Source organism: Stenella coeruleoalba, assembly GCF_951394435.1.
Source record: "Stenella coeruleoalba genome assembly, chromosome: 11".
Taxonomy (NCBI): domain Eukaryota; kingdom Metazoa; phylum Chordata; class Mammalia; order Artiodactyla; family Delphinidae; genus Stenella; species Stenella coeruleoalba.
In genome coordinates this window covers 97,677,052-97,705,004 of record NC_137157.1, presented here as the reverse complement: position 1 = coordinate 97,705,004, position 27,953 = coordinate 97,677,052, and the positions used below count along the sequence as shown (strand labels likewise).

Below are 27,953 nucleotides of genomic sequence, written 5' to 3'. Positions count from 1 at the left end.
GTGGCGGGGTGCGGAAGCTGCGGGGTGCGGCGGGCGCAGTGCCGGTTGGCTTGTGCGGAGTGTGGGAGACGGTTCGGGCGGCGTGCGCGGCCTTTGCTTTGCTCTGTCCCGGCGCCGGCGGGATGACGCGCTTCGCTCTGACAGTGGTCCGGCAGTGAGTATGGCCTGCGCGGGCTGCCCTTTCCCCTCCGTGGAGTGTTGCGGGCTGGGCTGGGGGACCGAAGATCTGCACCCGCCCCGCCCTGCCCGTCCCATTTGCTCCTCCGAGGCTCGGCCTGGCGATTTCTAGGTGTTTCCTGTGAGTTACCCCCTACCGGCCCTCCTGCCCCAGCGAAGCTGAGCGAGAAGCCAGGTGTCAGATGGCAGCGGTCCCGCGTTCGATGGGGACAGGGAGGTCGGGAGGAGTGAGTGTCAAGGGCCCCCGTCTCCGGGTGGCAGCTGAAGCTGAAGAGACAGCCCTGTCGCCGCACCTCCCGGGCCCCGCGTTTGCCCCCGGCCGGTCCCCCAGGGTCTGCAGAGTGACTGGTCCGGGGCCCACGTTTCCGCTCCAGGCTCTGCGACGGCTCCGTCCCTGTCCCCTCGGTCGCCTCGGCCCCCCAGGCTTGTGTCTGAGATTCGCTTCTTCTCCGCAGATCTTCTGTCGCTGGGGGAGGAGAGGGGGCCTCGCCCTGCTCTCAGCCGCCTGCATCGCCCCGAATAAATATGTTTATCATATAACGTTACAGGGAGCTAAATGCTGACAAGTCGTTACGTCTCTTCCTTTTTCCTTCTCGACTCTTCTTGGCCCGGTGTTAATGGGAGGTGGAATTCAGGGAGGTCAGGAGCACAGATTTTTCGAGAAAGATCGACGTAGGTTAGAATCTGGGCTCCAGCTAGGAGCCTTGTAACCTGGGCTTCCTTTCACCGACTTAATCTCTACGACCTCAGTTTCCTGATTTATAAAATGGCGTTAGTGATAGGACCCACTTCACTGGGTTAGTGTGATAATGAAATGTCAGAAAGGTGAAGCGTATAGCACAGTGGAGGGGGAGAAATATATCTGAGAATTAACTAACTTTTGTTTCTGTAAGGACAGCTCTGATACAGATGCAGGGAGTCCTCCAATTTGTGTGTTAATGGGACCAGCATTCTGAGCGGGTGCTGTGTGTCAGCCCGTAACTAAGGGTTACAGGGTTACAGGGAACTAAGATGCCGTTTTTGACATCGTGGAGCTTGTGGAGAACAGCGATATGGTCTAACCTTGCCAAGCTGACTTTAGCTGCTATCGTCTTTGGTCCTGTTTTTACTTTATAGGAAGATTATCTTGGCAACCATCTGAAGTTGTTCCGTTAGGATTCACAGGATTTTAATGACTGAGCTAGAAATCGAGCTCCTCTCTTTCCGCCCCACCCCTCTCCATTTTTAGAAGGCTTTATGACTGTCGTGTGACCTTCTTAAGGTCATCCAGCTAGTCAGTAGCAGAACAGGGATTAGTGTCTTGATTGCCCTCATTTTCCTCTGAAGTTTCTGGATGCCTTGACACAGTGCCTGGCGTGTAATTGCCACTCAGAAGTCGTAGAAAATCTGGGCAAAACCACCCCTTGAAAAACAAGATGATCCCTATTTAGTTTCTTAATAAACAATAGTTACATGAGTTCGGATTTTATCCCCTCCCTGCTTCTTAAAAAGGGCTTGATTTTTAAAATGCATTCATCACAGAATTCCTATGAGGAATTAATTTAAAAATAAGTCTTAATAAATTAGTATGTGCCAGGCACTGTCGTAATTAAATTCTGACAACAGTCTGGTGAGGTAAAGACTGGCTTCTCAATTTGCCGGTGAGGAAACAGACACGGAGGGCATGTGACTTGCTTATAGTCACATGACAAGTTGGGGTGGTGGCCTTTAAACCAAGGCAGCAGATCTGCGGCCCATCCTCTTAACTATATACTATGCCCTTCTGCCTCCAATTTTACAGAGTTGAAACCTAGTGTTTGTAGGTTGCTTAAATATCATCAGCCATTTCAGAGGCTACTTTTTATTTCCTGTGATATAACCATGAAGAGTGATAAGAATAGTTTACTTTGCTCTGTTTTATTCATGGGAAAGTGCAAAGGAAGTACTGAAATAATTGATAGGGTTAGTTTTCTCCTTCAGAGTTCTCAAAGCTAAAAATGGATGATTCTTTCAGGAAAAGAAACAGTTTCAAACTTGATTGATCACCAGAGTTCAATGTAATGACTCTTACTGGAATCAGCAAGATTGAATCATTGAGCAAAATAGTGGGAGTTTACCTTGAGTTGTCTCTTACCTGACTCTGTCAAACGCTTTGCAACTCAGTGTGTTTAAGAGTTGGATAATTTTTGGATAATGCAAGAAAACTTTTTAAATGCAGTTTCTTTAAGTTCAGTCAAATCCTTTATGAATCTGTGCTGTTACCATCTGTGTGTTGGTCTTCATCATCATACTTGAAAGGGAGAGTTACCAGTTGTATCATTTTTGGAACAGAATACCCCACCTTTCAAACTTCAAGTCTACTAGTCTGATTGAGCTGTAGCGTCTGGTGGCATTAGAGCAGCATGGTTGAAAACCCCAGTATATGCAGATCGGCACTGCCATCACCCACACGGCACATCGAAGGCCCTAGTTCCCTTGAAAGGTTCTTTGTAGGAGTTTGCAGTTGGTTGCCTGCAAAACCACCCCATTTCACTTCCGTTTTTAGCTAGCTCTGTAAACATTTTCACAAAGTAAATTTCCTTTACTTTTAACTACTTAAAGATGATGAATCATGGGGCTTCCCTGGTGGCGCAGTGGTTGGGGGTCCGCCTGCCGATGCAGGGGACACGGGTTCGTACCCCGGTCCGGGAGGATCCTACATGGCACGGAGCGGCTGGGCCCGTGAGCCATGGCCGCTGAGCCTGCGCGTCCGGAGCCTGTGCTTCGAAAAAAATGATGAATCAGTGTAGGTATTGACAGCAAAACTGATTGGTTTTTCTTACTCTGCCTCTGTCGACACTTAGTCTTCATGAATGCTAGTCATTGTTCTGTTTGTTAATAAAGCAGAGGCCAGATGAATATTGGATCATCTGTCAACTTCTATCAAGATGCATGTAATCGTTATGTTACTGTGATATTTGTTTTCTGGGAGTAGGGTTGATTAACTGGGAGAACCTATGCAACTAGGCCTAATCTACATATAGACAAAAATATATCATGAATTGAGTATTTTACATTTTTGCCCCCAGACCATCTGGTGAAACTCTCCATGTTACTAGTGCTTGAAATCTTCTATGTTTTCAAATTATTAATCCATTTTCAAATGAATTAACTGGTGTGGAGGAATTAGGATGAAGCTGTATATGCATGGTTAACTATCAGGTGAGTACACTCCATTCCTGTGTCCACCAAAGCATATCTATTTTGAAAACTTGCCCCAAGTATATACTGACTTCCCATGATTTGTCTCTGCTGCAGCAAACCGAGTCCTGGTCCGTGGAATTTGAATTATTAAAAAGGATGTGATTGGGAAATTAAGCTTTCTATATGATTTCTAGAGAGACGCTGTAGAATACAAACCAGAACTAACAAAATAACATGTCTTTTTAAGGGGAGAAGAGCATGATTATCCACAAAATAAATGGTGCATATCTGTGGGCCTTTAGACGGCCGGTCACAGACATGACTTCCTGGCCTAAGTGTTTGCGTTCTCGCGGAGTCGGGCGTCCGTCTTGGAAGTGAGTCACACTGCAGGTTTTGAGAATCAGTGCTGTTATTCCTGATTCCTTTAAAATACACTCCTCTGACCTTTCCACTCCCCCTGCCTTCCCCGCCACTGCCACAAGCCGAGCTTCGGTTAGGGAAGTAGCTTCATAGTAAACCTATTTTAGCCACCCACTTTCCTCTCCCACTCCCCAAACAAACTAAACAGTGGCTTCAAGCATTTGTACAGACCTCTCGAAAAAGCTGATAAAAGCTGTAAAACTAAATATTTGTGCACATTTTTGGAAAAAAAATTCTCTTTCTAGATTCTTACACTATAATGTTTATAAAGTGATTTGAAAGCAAAATATGCCCAGTAGAACAGCAGTGATTATTAATAATGCACTAATGTCTGCAGCAGTCTCGACTGACTTACAGCTAAAGGAAATCTTTTATTATGTTACAGCTATTTTTTCTCCTTTTGCTGGAATTGGTGAGATGCTGGGGCAGTACTGTTACAAATTATCAAAGTACTGGGATTCTGTTTTTTAACAGGATGACATTTTGATGATATAATGTGTTCTTCTGAATCCGTGATCAAATCAGCTATTGGGATTAAGTTAAAATCTTGAGCTACCTTTTCAGTAAGCATACAGAAAGTTATCGTCTTGGCATATCATTTGTGTGATTTGTGAAGACCTGGTCCAGCGTAATTATTAAATTTCTTCTCACCCTTGATTTTAAATCTGTGCAATGAGCAAGAGAGCTTGTGATCCACAGTAAGTGGGCAAAACCTTCTGAGGTTCCCATATAAAAGTAAATATGGGATTGGGGGCCAGGGAGGCGTTATTTGAATTTTGCTGGTCATTGAATTGGTTACAAAGCCATTGTCTAAAGAGGACGTCACTCGTACAGAAGTGAAGTACAGCCCTTTTATTCTTGGTCTCGGCAAGACTGTGAGGCTGAGACAGACAGGAAGTGGATCCTGTGTTTGGGAACTGTTTTCTGTATGAGAAGCAGTGCCTTCCCCATCACTTCCCTGGATGCTTTGTTCATCTGAACCGCAGAGCTTAATCTCTTTCCTATCCATTTCATACGATTCTGAATGGGTTTTGGAATGCTGCAAGACATCTTTTATTAATACTCACCTCAAGAACGATAATACTGGCAAGTGAGTGGCTAGTAGTGCTGTGTAATTTCACTCACTTGTCGTATATTTTTTAAGCCGCTACATCCACACGTTTAGAAATCAGAACAGTTCTCCTGAGTTTTCTGTCCTCTCCCCCTGCAGGTGACCACAGCCTCTGCGTCCTCCCGGCATCTCTCGTGCAGATGCAAACGTTTACTTTTGCGCCCTGCCTTTCTTGTTCTTTCCTTCTTTCTTTCTTTTTTTAAAAATTATTTTTGGCTCTGTTGGGTCTTCGTCGCAGTGCTCAGGCTTCTCCTTGCGGTGGCTTCTTTTGTTGCAGAGCACGGGCTCTAGGCACGCAGGCTTCAGTAGTTGTGGCACAAGGGCTCAGTAGTTGTGGCTTGCGGGCCCTAGAGCACAGGCTCAGTAGTTGTGGCACACGGACTTAGTTGCTCCACGGCATGTGGGATCTTCCCGGACCAGGGCTCGAACCCGTGTCCCCTGCATTGGCAGGTGGATTCTTAACCACTGCGCCACCAGGGAAGTTCCTGTCCTGCCTTTCTAAAAAGGTAGCAGTCTTTGTATATTATTCTGTACCTTGCTTTTTCTGCTGAATATGTCTTGGTGATTTTTCCATCTCTTTACGTAAATCACTCTCCCGCAGACACAGCCGCATCGAATTCCATCAGGTAGATATCCCACTGTTTATTTGTTAAAGTAACGGGTTCCCTGCTAAAGGGAATTTAGGTTATTTACCATCTATCGCTGTTAGAAATATACTGTAGCAAATATTCTTTTAAATCTAGATGAATGCAAGCATTTCCAGTAACAGGGCTGCTGAATCAAAGGGTAAACAGACTTGTCATTTTGGTGGATATTTCCAGATGACCCTCCATCCAGAGAGCATGTACACTGAGCTTCTGTTATTTCCCAGGATTTTCTCCAGGGACCAGGCATGTTAGGGTGATGCAGCCTCTGGCCGTGCCTTTTAAGGAACTGGGGCCAGGATAGATGCATGACTACAAAAGTTAACTAGCGTAGTACAGAAGTACAGTAACTAACTACAGTAGTGCCGGGAAAAATGCGAGTGCAGAGTTGGGGTAGTTAAAGGGGATGGGGCGGTAGGGAACGGTGCTGGAGAGGGAAAGCTACTTCAAGGAGTTATCTGGCTGTGTTGGGTCTTGAAGAATGAGAACACTTTGGCCAGGTCCAGCGGTCTCTGTTTTAATAAGACCCCTAGGGGATTCTGAGACACACTCAAGTTTGAGAACCTGTGCTGTAGGCGAGGTTGAAAAACCCCTGTTTTTATAAACGAGGGGCAAGGTATAAACAAGGGGCAGAGACACGAGTTTGTGATCACGACCAAGGTCTGGTGGCATTCCTTTCTGGATCTGAGTGAATCAGTCCCACGCGAGATATTTTTCTTTTTAAACTACTGCTTCACGTAAAAAACAAAGCAGGAGTGATGAGCCATCATGGTAATCAGGGAAACACCAATTAAAGTCAAGGTGAGGTAAACTGTTCAGGTTCCGTCTTGACACAAATTGAAAGCTGTCACATTATAGTGAGGATGTGGAACGCTGCAGAGGGGTTGCGACTGGTATAACCACTTGGCCTTATCGAATAAAGCTGGATGCGCCGTGGCCCCGCAGTTCTAGTGCTAGGCACGGGTCCCTAGGCAGGGGTCAACAGACCCCTGAGAGCGAATAGTTTAGGATTTGCAGGCCACATGGTCTGTCTGAACTGATCATTTCCACCATTAGAGTGTGAAAACAGTCATAAACAATAAATAAACGTATGGGTATGACTGTATGCCAACAAAGCTTGGTTCACGGAAAGACTTGCTTACCAGTCCTTGAGCGGATCTCAGACATGAGCACGCAGCAGCATCGCTTGGCGGGTTTATTAAAACAGACTCTGCTGGCCGCCACCTCAGAGCTCCTGAGTCAGTGTGTCTGGGGGCAGGTGGGGCCTGAGACACTGCATTTCCAGGCATTGCCAGTGATGCAAGTCCAGGGACCATGCTTTTGAGAACCACTGCCCTAGAGAGTCTGCTGCGCTCTGACAAACATGTTCATGGCAGCGTAGCCCGGAGCTGGAAACAGTCTAGGTGTCTGTCACAGTGGACCATGCACTACATCGTAGCAAACCCTTACAGTGAAGTTTACACAGTAAAAACGAGAATCGAGTGCGGCCACACTCAGCAACGCTGGTGCATCTCCCAAAATGTTGAACAAAAGAAGCAACACAGAAAACCACGTAGAGTAAGAAGCAAGTCACTGTAAAGTTCAACAACAGGCAAACTAATCTATGCTGCACGTGGGCAGGAAAGCGAAGAGGAAGGGTGAGCACCGGAGCGGGCAAAAGTCCCGGCAGGGCATCCACTGGGGAGGGAGGACATCGTGGTGGACAGGGACGGGGTCCTGGAGGCCGGCAGTGATCTGTTAACGTGGGTGGCGTTACGTGCCTGCTGGCTTTATCATTATGTTATTTACTATTTGTTTCATAATTTTTAAAAGATTAAAAATGCATTAAGTCTTGGATATCTATATAGTCTGTCCAAAAATGGCTTATAAATACAGCTACTGAGTGCTTCCTACAGCCAGGCAGTGTCTGGGTGCTTTACCTGTGTTCATCCCATCATCCCGAGAATCTTGTGAGGTTGGGACCGTCTATTATCCCCATTTGACAGATGAGGAAGCTGAGGCATTGAGCTTAACCCAGCAGGTGAGTGTAGCGCCAAGCAGTCTTGCTCCTGGGCCCGAAAGATGGCAGCGAGGTTTCCCCTCACGGATTTTCACCTCTCGCCGACCTGAAAGGGTGTGGACGTGGGCTGTGGGGACAGTTGATTCCAGATGAGGCGATAACTCGATCTGAAGAGGCCTGTGGGGTGTTTCCCCCCACCGTTTCCAGTTTTCTGTCCAGTGTGCGCACAGCACACGCCAGCTCCCACCTGCACTCTGTTGTCTGGTCTGGTCCAGGTGCCCTCACCCTCCCCTTCCCCCTCCAGCCTCAATCCAGTTGCTTTGGGGCACCACTTCCCCCCGTTGCTCTCTGGGTTGCTTCAGAGTGGGTTGGGTTTGCTTTTGTAATTCCTTGGTGTTGCGAAGTGGAGCAGCTTTGAGCAGCTCCAGGACCGAGGAGGCAGGGCCGGGGTCTGCGGGTCTGCGCTCCGCTCTCCGTCCCTCGCTCCTGTCCGCTCAGCGCAGCGGATGGACGGATTGACCAGCTGTTGTGTTTTGGTCCCGATGCCTGTGGGAGTAGTTTTGATCAACATATTTAAGAAGATTATTTAACAAAAATTTTTTATACATACATATACTACTTTTGAAATAGCATTTTCTACCTTTAGTTCACTTAAGATTGTTGATGTATACATTTGAATTTGGGGCAATTTGAAATTTTTAGCTTATCGATTAGGCACATAGAACAGATGATTGCAGACAGTAGTTTAGAATACATTTTATCTTTACAGGTTAGATTCTGACGCATGTACAATATGCTGTCTTTACAAGTATCATTACCTTTCGTTGCTGATTTTTTTTTCCTCATTTCAAAAATAACCTAATTTGGTAATAAAGGCTTTTTTCCCTCCCTGTTTTAGTGGAGAAACAAGACTTAACAAGGAGAAAATCCTTCAAGGTTGGTATGCTCTGACTCGTATTTTAGCTCTCTCTGTTAGTATTAATGTGAAATATGGGTTAATCAGATCTGGTGGGGTAGGGTGGACCGGGGGCCGCTCTGGACTGTGAACTGGGATTACGGAATTAAATCATCATGGTCACAGAAATACGATCAGAGCAGATGGTAACCAAGAGTCTCTTGAGTGAATTAGATGTAAAGAACAGTGCTCCAAGTTGTTCGTGGGCAGCTTCAAAGCTGATTAAGGAGTTATATTGAGTCTAGTTGTCTTAAAATGTATCTGCCAGGATTTTAAATGATTTCATATTTGGAAACAAAAAATTTACTGGCTGGTGTTAATGGTATTTTTCTGCTAAGATACTTATATTATTTTTAGTAGTAACAAAGAAATGGTTTAAAAAGAGAATTCCTGTTCTCACATGGGGTTGTTACTTTATTCTGAATAGACTCTCCTCTGCCCCCTGCCTTGTTCTGTTAATTTGGGTTCAGATCTTTTAATCTCCCTGTGATCCAGCTGGCCTGGCTTTTAAAGAATGTCTTTCAGCTAGACGTGCTGTTTCTCTGCTTGGATTATACAAGCATTTAGTTTTATATTTTTGGGTTAGGGACATCTGGGGTTTGCAGAAGCTGATTTTCATACCCTGTGTGCTTGCCTCCCTCTTCTGGAAATCAGTCTGATAATTAAACGCACCTCTATTTCCCATTGACCTGGGCCCCACCCAGAGCATCCTCTGGGCTCATGTACAGTACCGCCTTGTCCGTGGGCCCTGCTCCTTGGTCTCATTTCATTCGAAGCTGACGGTAAAACATGAATAAAATTTTCACGTTCACACCTGTTTTTTAGGTCTGTTTTGTGTTTTCCTAACTTTGGAAGTTAGATGCTTAGTTCTTTAAGTTATAGCCTCCTTTTTATTTTTTTTAAAGCCCTCAAGCCTTATATGTTTCTAAGTACCATTTTTTTGTCACATACCTGCAGTTTTGATTTGTAGTAATCTGGTAAGTATTCAGCACCAAGTATCTTAAATTTCCGTTACGATTTCTTCATTGACCCATGAGTTATTTAGAACTGTTTTTTAAATTTCCAAATGAATGGGCTTTTTGGTTTTGTTCTTCATCTTTTGTGATTGGCTTCCACTGTAATTGCTTTGTGTTCTGACAATATGGTTTATTTGATAAGACGTCTTTGAAATTGGTTAGCATGGTCAGTTTTTATAAACCTACTACTGTGTGTTTGAGAAAAAAATCTGTTTTCTAATTGTTGGGTGTGGAGTTCTGTATCAAATACTTGACCTTGATTTTGTTGTTCAAATCTTCCATACTTTACTAATTTTGTAAATTTACTCATTTGCCTGTATGAGCTAAGCGTCAGTTTGTGAGTGAGATATGTTGAATTTCCCGCTGTGATGGCCAGCTCATCCTTTAATACCTGAAGTTCTGTCAACTTGTGCTTTATGTGTTTTGCTTTTATGCAGCTAGAGGCTAATTTATTAGGCACAGACAAGTTTTAAAATTGCTCTGTCTTCGTGGTGCATGGGAACGCTGATTGTTTGTAGTGATCTTTACAATCCTTACTAAGACTGTTGTCATAAAGTCTGCATGTCTGAGAGTGATACGGCAGCTCCGGCTGTTTGGGGTTGGGATTTGCCCGGTATAGATCTTCCTGTCCCTTTCCGTTCAGCCTCGCTGTGTACTGATGTCCTAAGTGTTACCTTGTAAAGGGTAGGCAGCTGATTCTGATTCTTAAAAAAAAAAAAGGAAAAAAAAGAAATATGATCTTTCTGTTAACTGGTGAGAGTGGTCTGTCCACATTGACTCTGGTTTCTGGTGTGTTTGGACTTTTCCTTTGTGGTTCTTTTCTCCCTTCTTTATCTAGTCCTTTCCTTCTCACTCACCTTTCCTTCTTAGGTGCCTGCTTTTCCTTTTCTTCTCTTTATCCAGCCCACTCTTACTTTCCCTACTGGCCTCAGAATAAGCCATCTCTATCCTTTTGATGGTTGCCTTTATACCTTTACCATTTGTGCCTAACAAGGTGTAAGAGAAATATCATCTCTCCTGAAAAAATACAAAGTGTGTGCTGCTGTTCCGTATCTCGGTCCTGTCCTTTTTTAACCATGCAGTGTAGGCATTATGATTTAATCTGTTACCTAGTGTTTGTTTAGATTGCCATCGGTAGTTGCCAGTTTCTCTCCTCACCATTTCTTTTGCGTCTCAGACCTTCATTCCTGAAACATCTTTTTTGAAAAGTCCTCTTGTGTAAATCAATTTGTGGTAAAGATAGTTTCAACTGATTCTGTTCCAGACGATTCTGTTTTTATTCTCCTCCATCTTTTTTAGTCCAGACAGTTCTAGACTCACAGTTCTCTTGGCTCCTGGGAGCTATTCATCTGCTGCTTTTTGGCTTCAGGAGTCTTCTCTCATCCAAATGGTGTCCCACCGTGGGTATCTGTCTTTCTCTGTAACTGCTTTTAAAGTCTTTGTGTTTTATTTTGGTATTCTACAGTTTCTCTTACTAAATCTAGGAAGGTACTTTTTTTTTTTTTAGTAATTTATCCTTCTTGGTGTACACTGTGTTCCCTTCATCTGTAGTTTTATGTGTTCCCTCACTTCTGTTCTCCATTTTCTCTCGCCTTTCTGGAGTTCCCACTGGATGTGCTCAGGAATCCTCGTCCTTGCTCCATGTCTCTGACACATCTGCGCTTCTCCGTCTCCTCGTGTCTGTGCCAGGGGCCAGCTTCAGCCCCTGCCTTTGGGCTCGTGAAGCTTCTCAGCTTAATGAATCTCCTTTTATCCACTGAGGGATGTTTTTTTCCCCTCCTCAGCAATTCCATTTTTCACTGTTAAAAGACCTGTCTGGTTCTTTTGGAAAGCTGTCTGGTTTTTGATCGCTTGTTGTCGCTTATTTTTGTGACTCTGTTTATAGTCTCTGCTGATTTACACGTCTGACGTATTAGTGGTTCCAAATCTGTTACTTGTTGTTTCTGCCAACTCTCATTCATGACAGATTATTTTCCTGTGTGTTGAGTCATTGGCTGACCTGTTACTTGCTCTAAATTAGTAGAAGACTTGTCAGCGTTTATTGAGGATGACTTGCAATACCGAACGTTCCTGAATTCAAACAGTGGAGATAAAGAAGGAAAACTTTTCTAGGTGATGATCCGACTACCCAAATGCAGCAGCTGAGCTGAAAACGTGAGGTTGGGGGCAGCATTAATAAAACACGTGGTGAAGTGATGGGCGATGTGGGGGCAGAGCTCGGGGCAGCCTCCTCATTACCCAGTTCTCGCCAGACACACATTCTTCTGGGAGATACAGAAGAGCTTTTCCAGGATCCTAGCTGAATTTTGCTTGCTTTCAGTTCTCTGAAAAGTTATGTGGAAAAGTACCCAAGGAACTCTTTTAATAAAGTATAGATAAATGCTCTGTATATTCTCTTAGGTGTGATTTTTATTGCATCCCATGTATATGTATATATATTTGAATGTTACTCTTCTTTCTCTTAATACCACAGGACAAGGAATAGATGAGCCTCTTTCAGAAACTGGATTTAAACAAGCAGCTGCTGCTGGTATATTTCTTAATAACGTGAAGTTTACTCACGTTTTCTCCAGCGACCTCATGAGGACAAAGCAGGTGAGCTTAGAGTCAAGGTTGAGGCTGATGAGTCAAAAGTCTCAGCAGTCGTAACCTTGAAACATTTGCTGCCAGAGTCCGCAGGGAACTAACTCACACGAGACGTCATCCCCAGCCCTCCTCTCCCTGACAGAACTTACTTCTTCTCCCTTCATTTTACTTTTGTGCTTTGTTTTATTGTGGCAATTTTTAAGTTAGAGTAGCTTGGGGAAAATGTCTAACAAAAGGCCTATAAAAAGGCAAAGAAGGTGTCGTGAGAGAGAGCCAGTGGAAACAACACAGAGACGTCAGATTTTAGAATCCAGATACAGTTTGAAAAACAACTGTGTTACTCTAAAGAAATAAAAGACGTGTAAAATATCTTTAAGGAACAGATTACTGTAAAAATGATCCCAGAGATTTAAGAAAGAACCAAATCAACTTCTAAAAGGTCGGTGGAAGGAGACTTTTGTGGCAACCATGGGGGAATAACAGGGTTGGAATGTAGCCTCCCCCCATAAACAACTAGAAAACAGGACAAAATCTGTGAAGCAACTGTTTTCAGACATTGGACTCCAGGCAGCGTGGGCTGCGATCCCCAAATGAAGTGGAACAAAACAGGTGAGCCCTTGATCGTCCTGGTTTTCCAGCTGAAGCAATTCCCAGACTCTGGCAGAAGAAGCCAAATAGAGAACAGTGGTCTCAGTGACTGAGGGGACAGAGCTTGGAATTTGGGGAGTTTAAGTAAGTAAAATTTGTGGGGAAGAGTGCTGGAGAGAGAGCTGCACAGAGAAAACTCTATAGACATGTGTAGGGATCCCCGTGATTCTTTGTTGGACGGTTGGTTAATCTGCACACGTGTGGCTGAAACTGCACGAGGGCAGAAAACACGGCTTCGGGCGGGAGGGCAAAGGTCCCTGGCGGGTGGCGGTCATCCACTCAGTTCCTGGGGCTCACACAGGGTGCGGAGTCAGAATTCCCACCAGCGCAAGGGGAGGCTTTGCTGGATACAGAGAGCATGTTACACCTTAATAGTGAGGCTAAACTGTCCTCAGAGGAGCATGAGGTGAGAAGTAGGAGGCAGCAGAACCAAATTTCATCTTCTACAGGTGAAAAATGCAGTATTCTGAAATGAAAATTTCATAGGGTGGGATTAACTGTAGGTTACACTGTAGAAGAAGACATCAGTGAACATGAAGACATGGAAACTGAACATTCCAAAATTAACTGTGGAAAGAAAAAAGACTAAGAAGGGAAAGTGAAGAGTCTCAGTGACGTGGAGGACAGTATCAAGCAGTGCAATGTACATGCAGTTGAAGTCTCAGAAGGGAAGTGGGGAGAAGGGTGAGGGTGAGTATGAGAGTAAAAAGACAGATTTTGAAGAACTAATGACTCAAAAACCTCCAAATACATACCCAGTGAAAATACTTTCAAAAATTAAGGCAAAATAAAGACTTTTTCTTTCAAGCACAAGTTGAGGGACCCACACTTATATAGTCAGTTGTTTTCGTTTAGTCTTTTTGGTCAGTTGGCTTTTGACACAGGTGCCAAGGTAATTCCGTGGTTGAAACGATGGTCTTTTCAATAAAGGGTGTTGAAACGATGGACCATCCAAGCAGGAAAGCATGACATGTGACTCTTACCTCACACAGTCCACAAAAACTAACTTGCAGGTGTTCGTAGAACAAATCTAAAAGCTAAATCTATGAAAATTCTATAAGGAAACGGGGAAGATCTTTATAAAGGCATCTTGGGACAAAGTATAAACAAGACACAGACTGGGAGAAAATTGTAAACGTGTGTTACATGTATGTAATATATGTGTATATATCTGACACATATGTCAATATATATCTCTTAGCTGTATAAACATGTAAGATTCTTCCAACTCAGTAATTAGACAAATAGGCAAAAGGTTTGAATTTGACCGGGCGCTTTACAAAGTGAGATACGGGGAAAGCCAGTAAACAGATGAGAAGGTGCTCAGCATAACTGATCGCGACAGAAACGCACATTAAAACCACAGCAAGATACCGTTACACAACGTGTGCGTGGCTAAAATTAGAAAGCTAAAGGATGTGGAGCACCTGGAACTCAAGGCGTTGCTGGTGAGAATGTAAAACGGAACGCCTGCTTTGGAAAACGGCTTGAAAGTTGAACACACACTAACTAGGATCCAGCAGTTTCAATCCCAGAAATCTATCCAAGAGAAGTAAGAACATATGTCCACACAAAGACCTGTACACAACTGTTTAATGGCAACTTTATTTGTGATGGGCAGAGAGTGGAAACGACCCGTGTGTTGATCAGTAGGTGAATGGATAAAATGAACATGGTATATTCATACAGTGGAATACACCTCATCAGCAGCACAGAGGAGTCCCCAGAACAGGATCTGAGCAAAAGAAGGCAGATGTGGAAGAGTGCAGACTGTGTGATTCCATTTACATGAGACTCTAGAACACATAAAGCAGGTAGTGCGGGCCGGGGGCCAGGAGTGGGAGGCATTGGCTGGCAAGGGCACGAAGGAATCATTTCGGCTGATAGACTTCTTCTCTGCCTTGATTTTGGCGGTACTTAGATCTGTCACAGCTCGGTGACCTGTACACTTGAAATATACTTCAATAAAATTTACTTAAAATATGGAAAAAGTTTATCCAAAAATGAAAACTTCAGTGGCTGTACTAAATTATAGACTAGATGTAGCTGAAATGGTCATTTGCTTATAGATAAATGTAAGATAGCAACTGAAGTGTAGCGCAGTGTGATAAAATAGGTTAAAAATAAGACTAAGACAGAAGGATGTGATGAGAAGGTCTGTCGTCTTTCGAGAGGAAGTATCAGAGAGAATGGGAAAGAGGCAATATTCGAAGAGGTCACAGTTAATAAACTACAGAATTATTGAAAGATAGCAAAATATCCGATCCAGAAAGTATAAACAAATCCCGGTCAGAATTAAAGAAAGAAACCCACACATCTACACTTACAGCAATATTGCAAAACTCCAAAGACTATGAAGGAAAAAACATTATCCATTAAAGACCAGTATTAGACTATAAACAAATGTGTCAATATCAACAATAATTTGATGTGCTGAGAGATAATAAAGATTAATCTAGAGTTTTATACCAGCAAAACATTTTCCAGAGAATAGGTGAAGACATTTCAGACAAACAAGCTAGAAAGAAACTTTCAAAGGATAATTGAAGAAGGAAAGAAATTCCAGAAGAGATGTCTGAGATTCAGAAAAGAATAGTGAGCGAAAGAAATTGTTACAGGTATAGGTAAATATAAACAAATATTGACGATGTAAAACAGTGTCTGATTTTTGGAAGGGAGTTAAAAAACAAGGCAGACTATGGACTTTAATGATTTCTACCGTTTTGCAAATACAGTGTCTCTTGTCAGAGTAACCAGGTACACAATGAGAGAAGGAAACATGAACAAAAATGAGCAAAAGCAAAAGGCAGCAGAAAGAGCCACAGGAGTTATCTGGTATCTGGAGTTATCAGATGTAGCCTTTAAAATAATCACTGAATGCACAGATAAAAATGACATGGAGAATCTCAGCAAAGAACTGGAAATTATAAAACAAGAACCAAATGCAAATTCTAGAACTGAAAAGATAACTGAAATTAATATTCAGTGGATGGGTTTAAAACCAATTTAGACACACCTGAATGGAGAACTAATGAACTAGAGCCTTTTTCTGTAAAGGGCTAGTTAGTTAAATTTTTAAGTTTTGTGGGCTGTATGGTCTGTGTCACAATTGTGAACTCTGCCGTTGTACTGTGAAAGCAGCCATAAATGATACATAAATGGCTGAGTTCTAATAAAACGTTATTTACAAACAAGCCATTTATTTATTTATTTATTTATTGGCTGCGTTGGGTCTTTGTTGCTGCACCCTGGTTTTCTTTAGTTGTGGTGAGCGGGGGCTACTCTTGTTGCGGACCACGGGCTCTAGGCACACAGGCTTCCGTAGTTGTGGCACGCGGCCTCAATAGTTGTGGCTCGCGGGCTCTAGAGCTCAGGCTCAGTAGTTGCGGCACATGGGCTTAGTTGGTCCGCGGCATGTGGGATCTTCCTGGACCAGGGATTGAGCCTGTGTCCCCTGCATGGGCAGGTGGATTCTTAACCCCTGTGCCACCGGGGAAGTCCTACCACATCTTCTTTATCCATTCATTTATCAGTGGACACTTCGGTTGTTTCCATATCTTGGCTATTGCAAAGAATGCTGCAATGAACATAAGGGTATATATAGCTTTTCAAATTAGTGTTTTTGCGTTCTTTGGATAAATATTCAGAAGTGGGGGAGTTCCTTGGTGGCCTAGTGGTTAGGATTCCGGGCTTTCACTGCCATGGCCCAGGTTCAATCCCTGGTCAGGGAACTGAGAATCCTGCAAACCACATGTCACGACCAAAAAAAAAAAAAAAACAAAAACAAAAACTCAGAAGTGGAATAGCTGGGTGATATGGTAGTTTTATTCTTAATTTTTTGAGGACTCTCCGTACTGTTTTCCATAGTGGCTACACCAATTTACAGTCCAACAGTGCACAAGTGTTCCTTTTTCTCTCCAGGGTTTCTTATCTCTTGTCTTTGTGATGATAACCATTCCAGCAGGTGTGAGGTGATAGCTCATGTAGTTTTAATTTGCATTTCCGCAATAGTGATGTTGAACATCTTTTCATGTACTTATTGGCTATCTGTGTGTCTTTGGAAAATGTCTAATCAGATGCCCTCCCATTTTTTAACGGGCTTGTTTGGGTTTCTGTTGTAGTTGACTGATGTGCATTCTTTATACAGTTGGCCCTTGAACAATGTGTGGCTTAGGGACCCCCACCCTCCTTGCAGTCAAAAATCTGCATATAACTTTGCAGTTAGCCCTTTGTATCCACAGTTCCACATCTGAGGATCGTGTAGTACTGTAGTATGTATTTTTAAAAATCCATGGATACATGGACCTGTGCAGTTCAAACCCATAGTCAAGGATCAACTGTATATTTTGGATATTAATCCCTTAGATATATGTTTTGCAGTTATCTTCTGTCATTCAATAGGTTGCGTTCTCATTTTGATGATGGTTTCCTTTGCTATGCAGAAGCTTTTTAGCTTAATGTAGTCCCACTTGTTTATTTTTGCTCCCTTGTCTTTAGAGTCAGATCTACAAAAACATTGCAAATACTAATGCCAGTGAAGTTACTACTGCCTGTGTTTTCTTCTAGGACCTTTATGGTTTCAGACCTTACATTCAAGTCTTTAATCCATTTGGGGTTAACTTTTGTGTAGGGTGTAAGATAAGTAGTGTAGTCTCTTCTTTTGCATGTAGCCGCTTGGTTTTCCCAACACCATTTGCTGAAGAGACTGTCCTTTCTCCATTGTATGTTCTTTGCTCCTTTGTTGTAAATTAATTGTCCATATATACATGGGTTTATTTTTGGGCTGTCTATTCTATTCCATTTATCTATGTGTCTGTTTTTATGACACTACCATACTGATTTGATTACTGTAGCTTTATAGTATAGTTTGAAATCAGGGAGCATGATTCCTCTAGCTTTGTTCTTTCTTAAGATTGCTTTGGCTATTTGGGATCTTATGAGATTCTGTGCAAATTTTAGAATCATTTGTTCTAGTTCTGTGAAATATTGCCACTGGAATTTTGATAGGGATTGCATCAAATCTAGATTGCTTTGGGTAGTATGGGCATTTTAACAATATTAGTTCTTCCAATCCATGAACACAGAATATCTTCCCATTTATTTGTATCTTCAGTTTTTTTCATCCGTGTCATAGTGTTCAGTGTACAGGTTTCACCTCCATGGTTAAATTTATTCCTAGGTATTTTATTCTTGTTGATGCAGCTGTAAATGGGACTATTTTCTTAATTTCTCTTTCTTTCCTAATTGCTGTGACTAGGACTTCCAAAACTATATTGAATAAAAGTGTGATGGTGGGCATCCTTGTCTTGTTCCTGATCTTAGAGGAAAAGCTTTCAGCTTTTCACCATTGAGTATGATGCTAGCTGTGGCCTTGTCATATATAGCCTTTATTATGTTGAGGTATGTTCCCTCTATACCCACTTGGTTGAGAGTTTTTTTTTTTAAATCATAAATGGGTGTTGAATTTTGTCAAATCCTTTTTCTGCATCTATTGAAATGATCATGTGATTTTTATCCTTCAGTTAATGTGGTGTACCATGTTAGTTGATTGCATATGTTGAACCATCCTTGCATCCCTGGAATAAATCCCACTTGATCATGGTTTATGGTCCTTTTAATGTATTGTTGGATTCGGTTTGCTGATATCTTGTTGAGGATTTTTGCATCTTATGTTCATCAGGGATACTGGCCATAGTTCTTTCTGTGATGTCCTTGTCTGGTTTTGGTGTCAGGGTAATTCTGGGTTTATAAAATGTGTTTGGAAGATCTCCCTCCTCTTCAGTTTTGGGGAAGATTTCAAGAAGGTTAGGTATTAAATCTTTGAATGTTTTGTAGCGTTCCAGGTGGTTAGTGAAGCCATCTGGTCCTGGGCTTTTTTTTGTTGGAAGATTTTAGATTACTGATTCAGTCTCCTTACTAGTAATCAGTCTATTCATATATTTTATTTCTTCATGATTTAGTCTTAAAATCATTGAAATTTCTAGGAATTTATCCATTTCTTCTAGGTTGTTCAATCTGTTGGCATATAATTGTTTGTAGTAGTCTCTTACAGCCCTTCATATTTCTGTGTTATCAGTTGGAACCTCTCCTCTTTCATCTCTGATTTTATTTATTTGGGTCCTCTCTTTTTTCTTGGTTAGTCTAGCTATAGGTTTGTCGATTTTGTTTATCTTCTCAAAGAACCAGCCCTTATTTTCCTTGATATTTTTCCTATTATTTTTGGTCTCTATTTTATTTATTTCCACTCTGATCTCTATTATTTCCTTTTGTCTATTAACTTTGGGCTTTGTTCTTTTTTTTTCCTAGTTCCTTTAGGTGTAAAGTTAGATCATTTGGGGTTTTTCTTATTTCATAAGGTAGACCTGTATTGCTGTGAACTTCTGTCAGAACTGTTTTTTGCCGCATCCCATAGATTTTGGTATGTCGTATTTCTGTTTTCATTTGTCTCTAGGTATTTTTTGATTTCTCCTTTGATTTCTTCGATGATCCATTGGTTGTTCAGTAGCATGTTGTTTCACCTCCACATTTTTGTGGTTTTTCCTGGGTTTTTTTCCCTTGTGCTTGATTTCTAGTTTCATACAGTTGTGGTCAGAGAAGGTGCTTGTTATGATTTCAGTATTCCTGAATGTATTGAGACTTGTTTTGTGACCTAATGTGTGATCTGTCCTGGAGAATGTTCCATGTGCATTTAAGAATATTTTGCTGCTTTTGGATGGAGTGTTCTGTTTTTATCTATTAAATCCATTATTTAAGACTGATGTTACTTACTGATTTTCTGTCTGGATGACCTACCTATTTGTGTAAGTGGGGTGCTGAAGTCCCCTACTATTATTGTATTGCTCTCAGTTTCTCTCTTTAAGTCCATTAATATTTGCTTTAATCTTGGTGCTCCTCTGTTGGGTGCATATGCATTTATAAAATTATATCTTCTTGCTAGATTGACCCCTTTATCATGTAATGCTCTCTTTGTCTTTTATTACAATCTTTGTTTTAAAGTCTACTTTGTCTGATATGAGTGTAGCCACTCCAGCTTTCTTTTCATTCCTGTTTGCATGGAGTATCTTTTCCCATCTTTTTACAGTCTGTGTGTGTCCTTTGTTCTGAAGTGAGTCACTTGTAGGCAGCCCATAAATGGCTCTTTTTTTAATCTGTTCAGCCACTCTGTATCTTTGATTGGCATATTTAGTTGAGTTACCTTTCAAGTAATTATTGAGAGGTAGGTACTTATTGCCATTTTGTTCATTGTTTTCTGGCTATTTCTGTAGTTTCTCTCTGCTCCTTTCTTCTCTTTCTCTCTTCCTTTGTGGTTTGGTGGTTTTCTTTAACGTTATGTTCAGGTTCCTTTTTCATTTTCTTTTGTGTATCTAGTGTAAATTTTTCTTTGTGGTTCCTGTGAGGTTCCCATATGACATCCTATATAAGTAGCAGCCTGTTTTAAGTTGGTAGCAACTTAAATTTGAACACATTCCAAAACTAGCTTTTTACCCCTCCCTGCCATGTTTTGTACCTTTTGTGACACATTTTACATCTTCTTATTTTATGCGTCCCTTAGCTAATTATTGTAACTTTACTGCTTTTGTCTTTCATCTTCATCAACTGATTGATCTACTACCTTTATTATATATTTACCTTTTCCAGTGAGATTTTTGCTTTCATATGTTTTCTTATTATTAATTAGTGCCATTTCTTTTCAGCTTAAAGAAGTCCCCTTAATATTTCTTTTTTTTAAAAAAAAAATAATTTAATTATTTATTTATTTTTGGCTGCGTTGGGTCTTTGCTGCTGTGGGCGGGCTTTCTCTAGTTGAGGCGAGCGGGGGCTACTCTTCGTTGTGGTGCACGGGCTTCTCATTGCGGTGGCTTCTCTTGTTGCAGAGCACGGGCTCTAGGCGTGGGCTCAGTAGTCATGGCTCGCAGGCTCTAGAATGTAGGCTCAGTAGTTGTGGCGCACGGGCTCAGCTGCTCCGGGGCATGTGGGATCTTCCTGGACCAGGGCTCAAACCCATGTCCCCTGCATTGGCAGGTGGATTCTTAACCACTGAACCACCAGGGCATTCCCCCGTTAATATTTCTTTCTTTCTAGGGTTGGTTTAGTGGTGATGAACTCCTTTAGCTTTTGTTTCTGGGAAACTCTTGATCTCTTCTTAAATTCTGAATAACCTTGCTGGGTAGAGAAAAGCTTCTTAGTTGGAATTCTCAGCACTTTGAATATGTTACGCCACTCCCTTCTGGCCTGTAAGGTTTCTACTGGAAAATCTGCTGTTAGCCTTATGGGGTTTTCCTTGTCCTTGGGAGGAGGTGAGTTCAGTGACCTCCTATGCTACCATCCTGAACACTCCCAGAATGATGTTTTTTTTGGCTGCGTGTGCAGCTTGTGGGATCTCAGTTCCCCGACCAGGGATCGAACCCAGGCCCCCTGCAGTGGAAGTGCAGAGTCCTAACCACTGGACCACCAGGGAATTCCCCAAGAATGATTATTTTTATGAGAAAAGAGATAGTTGTCTTTTGATTTGCAGACCGTGCATGGAATTTTGGAGAAGAGCAAATTTTGCAAAGATATGACAGTAAAGTATGATTCAAGACTTCGAGAAAGGGTAAGTAACTTAGATATTGTTCTTTTACCATAAATTATCAATAAACCAACTCAGTTTATCCCATGGCTAGAAATTAAATGCCTACCTGCTAGGGATGTGATATCAGCTATTACGTGAAGAATTACTGTGTGGCAGTACTGTTACTTACTCTCATAAATAGTGTCTTTTTTGATCATTAAAATCATAGGAAAGAGGCATCTTAAATTATAAAAGCAAGGCATACTTGTGAGAACTTAGTACAGAAGAGTTTAAAGTTAAAGGTGAAACGTTCTCTTCCCAGTCTCCTAATCCTACCCCATAATTATAAGCATGAATAGACTTCTTTATGCCAACTTTATATACTTTACCAGAAATGAATCTTCCTGAAACGGTGATTTAGCTAAAAGACGGCAATTTCAGATCTGAGATTTGGCCCCAAGTCTCCTCCTCGAGCAGTGTTTTTAGTGCACTCTATAATACTAACGTGTAAGCTGGTTGCTGTCCTGCCAGCCCTGTGATTTCCTCTACCCCTGGAGGGAAATGTAACAGAATGGCCAGCGCATCTTCAAAGAACTGCTTTTCATAACTTGCGTGTGTTCACTGTTATAGTTCAGCGTATAGGCTAGAGCTCCAGCATAAACTGTCCCTGGAAAGGCTCACTGTGTGCCCAGGAGCCAGTGCTCGAACGTTGTTAAAGAAAAATGTCTTGGGAGCTCCCTGGCGGTCAAGTGGTTAGGACTCCACACTTTCACCACTGAGGGCGCGGGTGCAATCCCTGGTCGGGGAGCTAAGATCCCGCAAGCCGCGCTTTGTGGCCAAAAAAATAAAATAAAGCGCGACCAAAACAAAACGAAAAATACACCTATCCCCAAAACTAAATCTGAATAGATTAAAAGAAGAAAATGTCCCGAGTTCAGTGGAACGCTGCCCAGGGCCCGCCATCACGTGAAGGAGAAAGCGCTGTCATCGGCCGGGCCGTCCCTTCTCCATCCGTGCTCTCTCCTGAGTAACTTCATCCTCTGCAGTGATTTCAGTCCATGGCTCTTCCCTGAGCTGCACACACACACCGAGCCGCCTGTGGCTCAGCTGCCCCGCGGCCGCATCCGGCCAGTGGAATGCGCCCCCCTCTCCACGTGGCCCTGCTTCACGCAGTGGCTGAAACCCTCCTGCCGGCTCTTCACCGTCTCTCGCACTGCGCATCCTGTCCTCGTCTCGTCCGCTCAGCCTCTGAGAAGTTCCTGAATGCTTCATGTCTCTGCGAGCCCCCCGCTGCCCTCCTGCTCGGCATCCTGTCGCCTGGGTCACTGCGAGCCCCCCCGCTGCCCTCCTGCTGCCGCTCGGCATCCTGTCGCCTGGGGCACCGGGACAGCGAGTCTCCTGCTTTCCCAGTCTGATCTGCACGCTGCAGCCAGGGTAATCTTGGCAGAATTTGGTTGCCACACCCCTGTATAAACGGGTTCACTGCTTCACTTCTACCCTCAGGAGTTGTCATAACTCTGACCCGGCTCTTGGGAGCTGCGGGGTCTGATCTGTTGCCTCCTGCCCCTTGCCAGGTGCTCGGTGCCTGGGTTTAGCGGTCACATGAGTGGGCATTGGCGCTGCGCTCACCGCATCCCACCACTGTTCCAAGAGCCGCGGGTTTGTTCATCTTCACAAGAACCCCGGTGCCGGGAAGATGTAAAAACCTCATTTCTTAACCCCCGTTTTACAGAAGCAGAAACCGAGGCACATGGAGGTCAAGTCCAGGCCCAGGGTCCCAGAGCTCATTCGTGGCAGAGTTCAGATTCACACTGAGGCCTCTGGGCCTGGAGTCCCTGCTCTGGACCGCTGGTCACTCGCTTCTCAGCCTCTTCCCGGAATCTCCCGAACACCCTGTGCTCACTGAACCTCTGCATCTGTCCTCCATTCTCCCTGGAATGCTTGCTCCCAGGCCTGGCCAGCTTCCACTCGCCAGAGACTATGGCCCTTGGTGGTTTCCCGAGTCCAGATTAGACATCCCTGCCGTATCTGTCAGTCTCTCTCCATCTCGGCACTTTTCCACTTGCAGTTGCTTGGTATCCCCACCACCCCGCGGTCTCAGCAAGGGTGGGAGCTGTGCAGCCGCCTGTCCTCTCCTCCTAACTGCCCCAGCAAAGCCTTTGGAGTATTCAAGAAAGGATGCTTCCATTCCTGTGAAAACAAAACAACTGATGGCTTTTAATGGCCCTCTTTGTAATAGGTTGCTCCAGATATAATTAAGAGTGTAAGAAATTGGGCTTGAAGGTTGGAAGAGCAGCTGGTAAAGTGTGCATGTATTCTTATAAAAAAGTGATATTTCACTATTGGATTTCTTATCTGATGGTGGTGTTAGAATCTGTTGGCATCATCAGTGCAAACCCTAAGTGACAATTTGTCTCTTTCAATATTTTCTTATGCAAGTAATCCATTGTCATTGTAGGGAATTAAAACTAAGAACACTTTGGAAAAAAATACAATTAAAATTTCTACCACACACAAACACTGAATATTTTGGTATGTGTGCTCCTGGCTTTTTCCTTCTTGTCTGTTTCTATCTGTCTGTCTGTTTGTGTATATGTTTTTCGAAATGAAATCCTACTCTGTGCATTGCTTTTTAACTGGCTTGTCTCACGTACTGTGTTTTTCAGTGCCCATAAATGCACCTCAATATGATCACATAATTAATGACTCTGTACTCTTCAGATATTGCTGTTGCGTCATGTGTGTGACCAGGCTACTACTGACCTAGTTTAGGACATCTAGGCTGTGACTAGATTTTCCACTGATGTAAATAATGTTAAAGTATAAACATCTTTGTAGTTGATCCTTCACACACATATCTCATACATTTCCTAGAAACGGAATTGCCGAGTGTGTACTTTTTAAAAAGACTTTTGTATGTCTTGCTACATTTCCTTCCAGAAAATCTGTGCCAATTCATACTCGCATGAATGATCTAGGAGAGAGTTTTTCCCACATCAACACTGGCTGTTAGTGATCTCTGTGGTCTTCTGATTTAATAACTTACGAAAGGTGTCATTTTAGTTTTCACTCTCTGGATTCCTAGTGAGGTAGATTTCCCACGTTTATTGGCCATTTGCATTTCCTTTGTGACTTGCGTGTCCTTTGCTGAGACTCAATTTTTATGACTCTAAAAAGCGAATGAGCTTTGAAGTCACATGGATCTGGGTTTGCATTTTCTCCGAGGAGACAGGCTAAAGTAAGCCAAAGAAATCTAAGCTCATCCCCAGAATGATTGTTCTGAATTTGCCACAAACATGTACTTAGTTGTTGTATTGCAAATTCCTCTGAGGCCTTTTTGTCTGTTGGATCATTGCAGAAATATGGGGTTGCAGAAGGCTCGCCGCTGAGTGAGCTAAGGGCCATGGCCAAAGCAGCTGGGCAGGAGTGCCCTGTGTTCACACCACCCGGAGGAGAGACCTTGGACCAGGTACGTAGCCCTGGGGAAAGTCGCCGCGTCCATGAGCGCGCCAGCGTCAAAGTAGCTGCAATCTTGACTCGTCGCGTAAGCAAGATGTTTCTGAATTGTAGCTAAGCGGTTTGGAAGTTGTTTGGTTCACAAAACAACTCTGCATCATACCATTTTTTCCCCTTCTAAGCTGTCCTGTCTTTCTCGTTTATTAAGTCATTACCGATAATGGATTTGAGGAAATGGGTTATTAGAGGGGTCTGTTAAGAAAACTCCTTGAAAAGGGAGCAGAGTAGCCTTCGCAGTGGCAGTGGAGTCGGTGAAGCAGGCATGGTGCCGGTCAGCGGGATGGTGGGCAAAACCCAGCAACTTGGGCGGCAGACCAGCAGGCCTGTCCTGCGCCTGCAGCTCTGAGTGACATTGTAGCCCTGCTCGCGTTGCTCTGGAGTGTTCTGCTTTTGATTGTGTCATTGGTGATTTCCCCCCCCCCACCATTTTTAATTTTCATAAATTTCTTGTAAAGACTTTGTATCAGTTTAGTGAGGGAAGGCTTCTTATCCTGGTTGTTCTAATTGAATGGAAGTGCCCGAGGCAGCTTCCTAGGTATTCCTAGTTTCCCGCTATTTTATGGGCTTCTGTTTGCCTGTAGATTTCCCCAGCTAGACTCCGAGTGCTTTGAAGTCAGGAATTAGTCATTGTATCTTACTCACCTTTGTCCCCAAAATGCTTTCATGGGTCCAGAAATAAGGTGGGCGCTTACTTACCAGTGTCTGTGGAAGTACTGGTTGAATGAATAGAAACACAGCGTTTCATCTGCTTCTGTAGTCACGGACGCTGACGTGCAGAAAAACTCAGTTCCGTTTACGTCTTAAAACAGTCATGAATGTCACTTTATTTCACCTTTTCTTTTCTTTCCTTGTAGGTGAAGATGCGTGGAAAAGACTTCTTTGAATTTCTTTGTCAGCTGATCCTGAAAGAAGCAGGTCAGAATGAACAGTTTTCCCAAGAAGCCCCGAGCGACTGTCTGGAAAGTTCTTTGGCAGAGATATTTCCTTTAGGGAAAAACTGTACCTCCACGTTTAATTCGGACAGCGGCGCTCCAGGGTTAGTGGCCAGTGTCTTAGTTGTGAGTCACGGCGCCTACATGAGAAGCCTGTTGGATTATTTCCTGACCGACCTTAAGTGTTCCTTCCCGGTGACCCTGAGCAGGTCCGAACTCACATCAGTCAGCCCCAATACAGGGATGAGTGTCTTTATCATAAACTGTGAGAAAGGAGAAGTGAAACCAACCACGCAGTGTGTGTGTGTGAACCTCCAGGGCCACCTGACCGGGGTGACCAAAGTTCACTAACTTTAAATCTGCATCGAAAGCTAACAAATGTGAACCTCTGAGGGGGGCCTTTGACGCTATTTCCACTCTCTGCTAATGCAGGCTTGGGAACAGTTAAAAAGCTGTCCGTTAGAGCAGGTTATAAAGCTCGGGTGGAATCAGAGCCACATGAAACACTAATGGAAAACCATTGAGAATTGACTTCTTCTTTGTGAGTACGGTTGGAATTTTCCAGGGTAATCTTACCGCCCTGCAGTGACACCTCTGGATTGTAAATGGATGAAGGAACTCAGTATTGCAAACTGGGGGAGTAATAATCCTGTTACTGTGGTTTTTTTGCTTTTTTAGTGTCCTGGTTTTTTTGGTATTTTTCTTTAATGTCTGAAAAATCTGGCCTGTTTTATTGGCTCTTGGTAAGACACTGTATGTTTTCTTTTTTACTGTCTCATCCAGTCCTTGGAAGAGGGAACTATTTGTAATTTCCACTCCATATTTATGTGAAAATATGTTATATTCAAAAAGTCCTTTAAAGGAGAAATGCTTGCCGTCATAGTTCATGTAAAAGCAAACGACACTGAATGTTTAATACAGAAATCAGCTGTTGGAATTGTTTACTCTGGAGGGTTTGAGATGCAGATGAATGTGGATTGTGGTTGCAGAACGGTCTCGTGAGGAAGAAGCATCATCTGATTACAAAATTTTTAGAGAAGGAATCTGAGCGGAGGAAGAGGAAAGAGCAGATCTTTCTCATCTAAGCTGTAGGCTGAGGAATTTAGTTTGAAGGTGGCACTAAAGAAAGTAAACGGTTGCTTCACAGTAGCCCCAGAATAAAAGAGGGGCTTCACTGAAAAGAACCGTGGTTTTTTTTGTGGAAGGTACAGATGAGGTTTCCTCTCTTTTCCACCAGATGGCACTGGAGAAAAGGGAGTTTGCTTACCTTAATTCTGTACAAAAGATGGGTCGCTCTGAGGCCCTCATGTAAATGGAGAACGTGTTTTCCATGCAGTTTGCTTTGAAATGATCATGTTGATGAATGCTGTGAGTCTCAGCTCACAGAGGGTAGGACTGAGGCTGTCAGTTAAGGCTAAAATCACGTGTAGTCATATTTCAAGTTCAGGATCCTGCTGTCCTTAGTGTGTCCAGCGCTGCCAGTGCTCGTGCCAGTGCTGGAGCAGAGCATGTGGCTGAGCGCAGAGGAAGTTCACTGCAGACGAAAAGTTGGAAAGTAACCAGAAAGGACAGATAATAAACGTCCACATCCCTGCCATCCAGAAGTAATATTCCCCCCCGCTTTTTTTAAAAAAAGAAATAACACACTGCGATGTAAGCCAAGTTCCTTTAAGCAGCTGTTGCTGTCCTGTTCCCTCCTGTTCTCTACAGAGACAGCCAGCACCGCGAGTCCATATACCCATCCGTCCTTCACGTGGCCACCTAGTGTCATAAGGGAACAATGGTATTGTTCTGGTGTTTCTGGTCTTGATACAAAATATCGCGCTGTCTGTATTCTGTATTCTCGCTTATCACATATATCTTGGGGCTCTAGATTGGTATGTATAGATAGGTCTGGTTACTTGTAACCACTGTATCGTACAAAATAAATGTAGTACCTTTTATTTCTTTATTCTCGTATCAGTGGGTGTTTCAGTATATTCACTCTTTTCTTATAGAAACAATGCTTACATGGAATAGCCCTGTGCCGTGTCATAAAGAATGTGCATCTCCAGTTTGGCAAGAGCCAGTGGCTCTCTAGAGCGGGCTGTACTAGTTTGCAGTCTCGGTGGAAGTATTTGAAAGTTCCTGGTTTCCACGTCTCTGGAAATCTTGTCTGATGACCTTTTGTTGATCTGATGAGTGAACAGTATGTCACTGTTACAACGAGCTTTTCTGTGACTGCTGGAGTCTGGGC

At 43.1% G+C, this 27,953-nt stretch overlaps 1 protein-coding gene across 1 annotated transcript; it reads left to right on the top strand.

Moving 5' to 3' along the window:
* On the top strand, window positions 1-27,651 carry TIGAR (TP53 induced glycolysis regulatory phosphatase). The gene is made up of 6 exons (XM_079937917.1): window positions 1-154; window positions 8,412-8,449; window positions 11,958-12,079; window positions 21,234-21,311; window positions 24,628-24,738; window positions 25,640-27,651. Exons 1-6 carry the CDS (start codon window positions 123-125, stop codon window positions 26,066-26,068), a joined length of 810 nt encoding a protein of 269 aa, XP_079794043.1. The 5' UTR covers window positions 1-122; the 3' UTR covers window positions 26,069-27,651.
* The last annotated feature ends 302 nt before the right edge of the window (window positions 27,652-27,953 follow it).

Excerpts from the sequence above, each read along its gene's own strand:
- TIGAR (XM_079937917.1), top strand. The coding sequence starts at position 123 with ATGACGCGCTTCGCTCTGACAGTGGTCCGGCA. Across the intron at positions 155-8,411 it reads GCTCTGACAGTGGTCCGGCA|TGGAGAAACAAGACTTAACA; the intron begins GTGAGTATGGCC and ends TCCCTGTTTTAG. Across the intron at positions 21,312-24,627 it reads ATTCAAGACTTCGAGAAAGG|AAATATGGGGTTGCAGAAGG; the intron begins GTAAGTAACTTA and ends GGATCATTGCAG.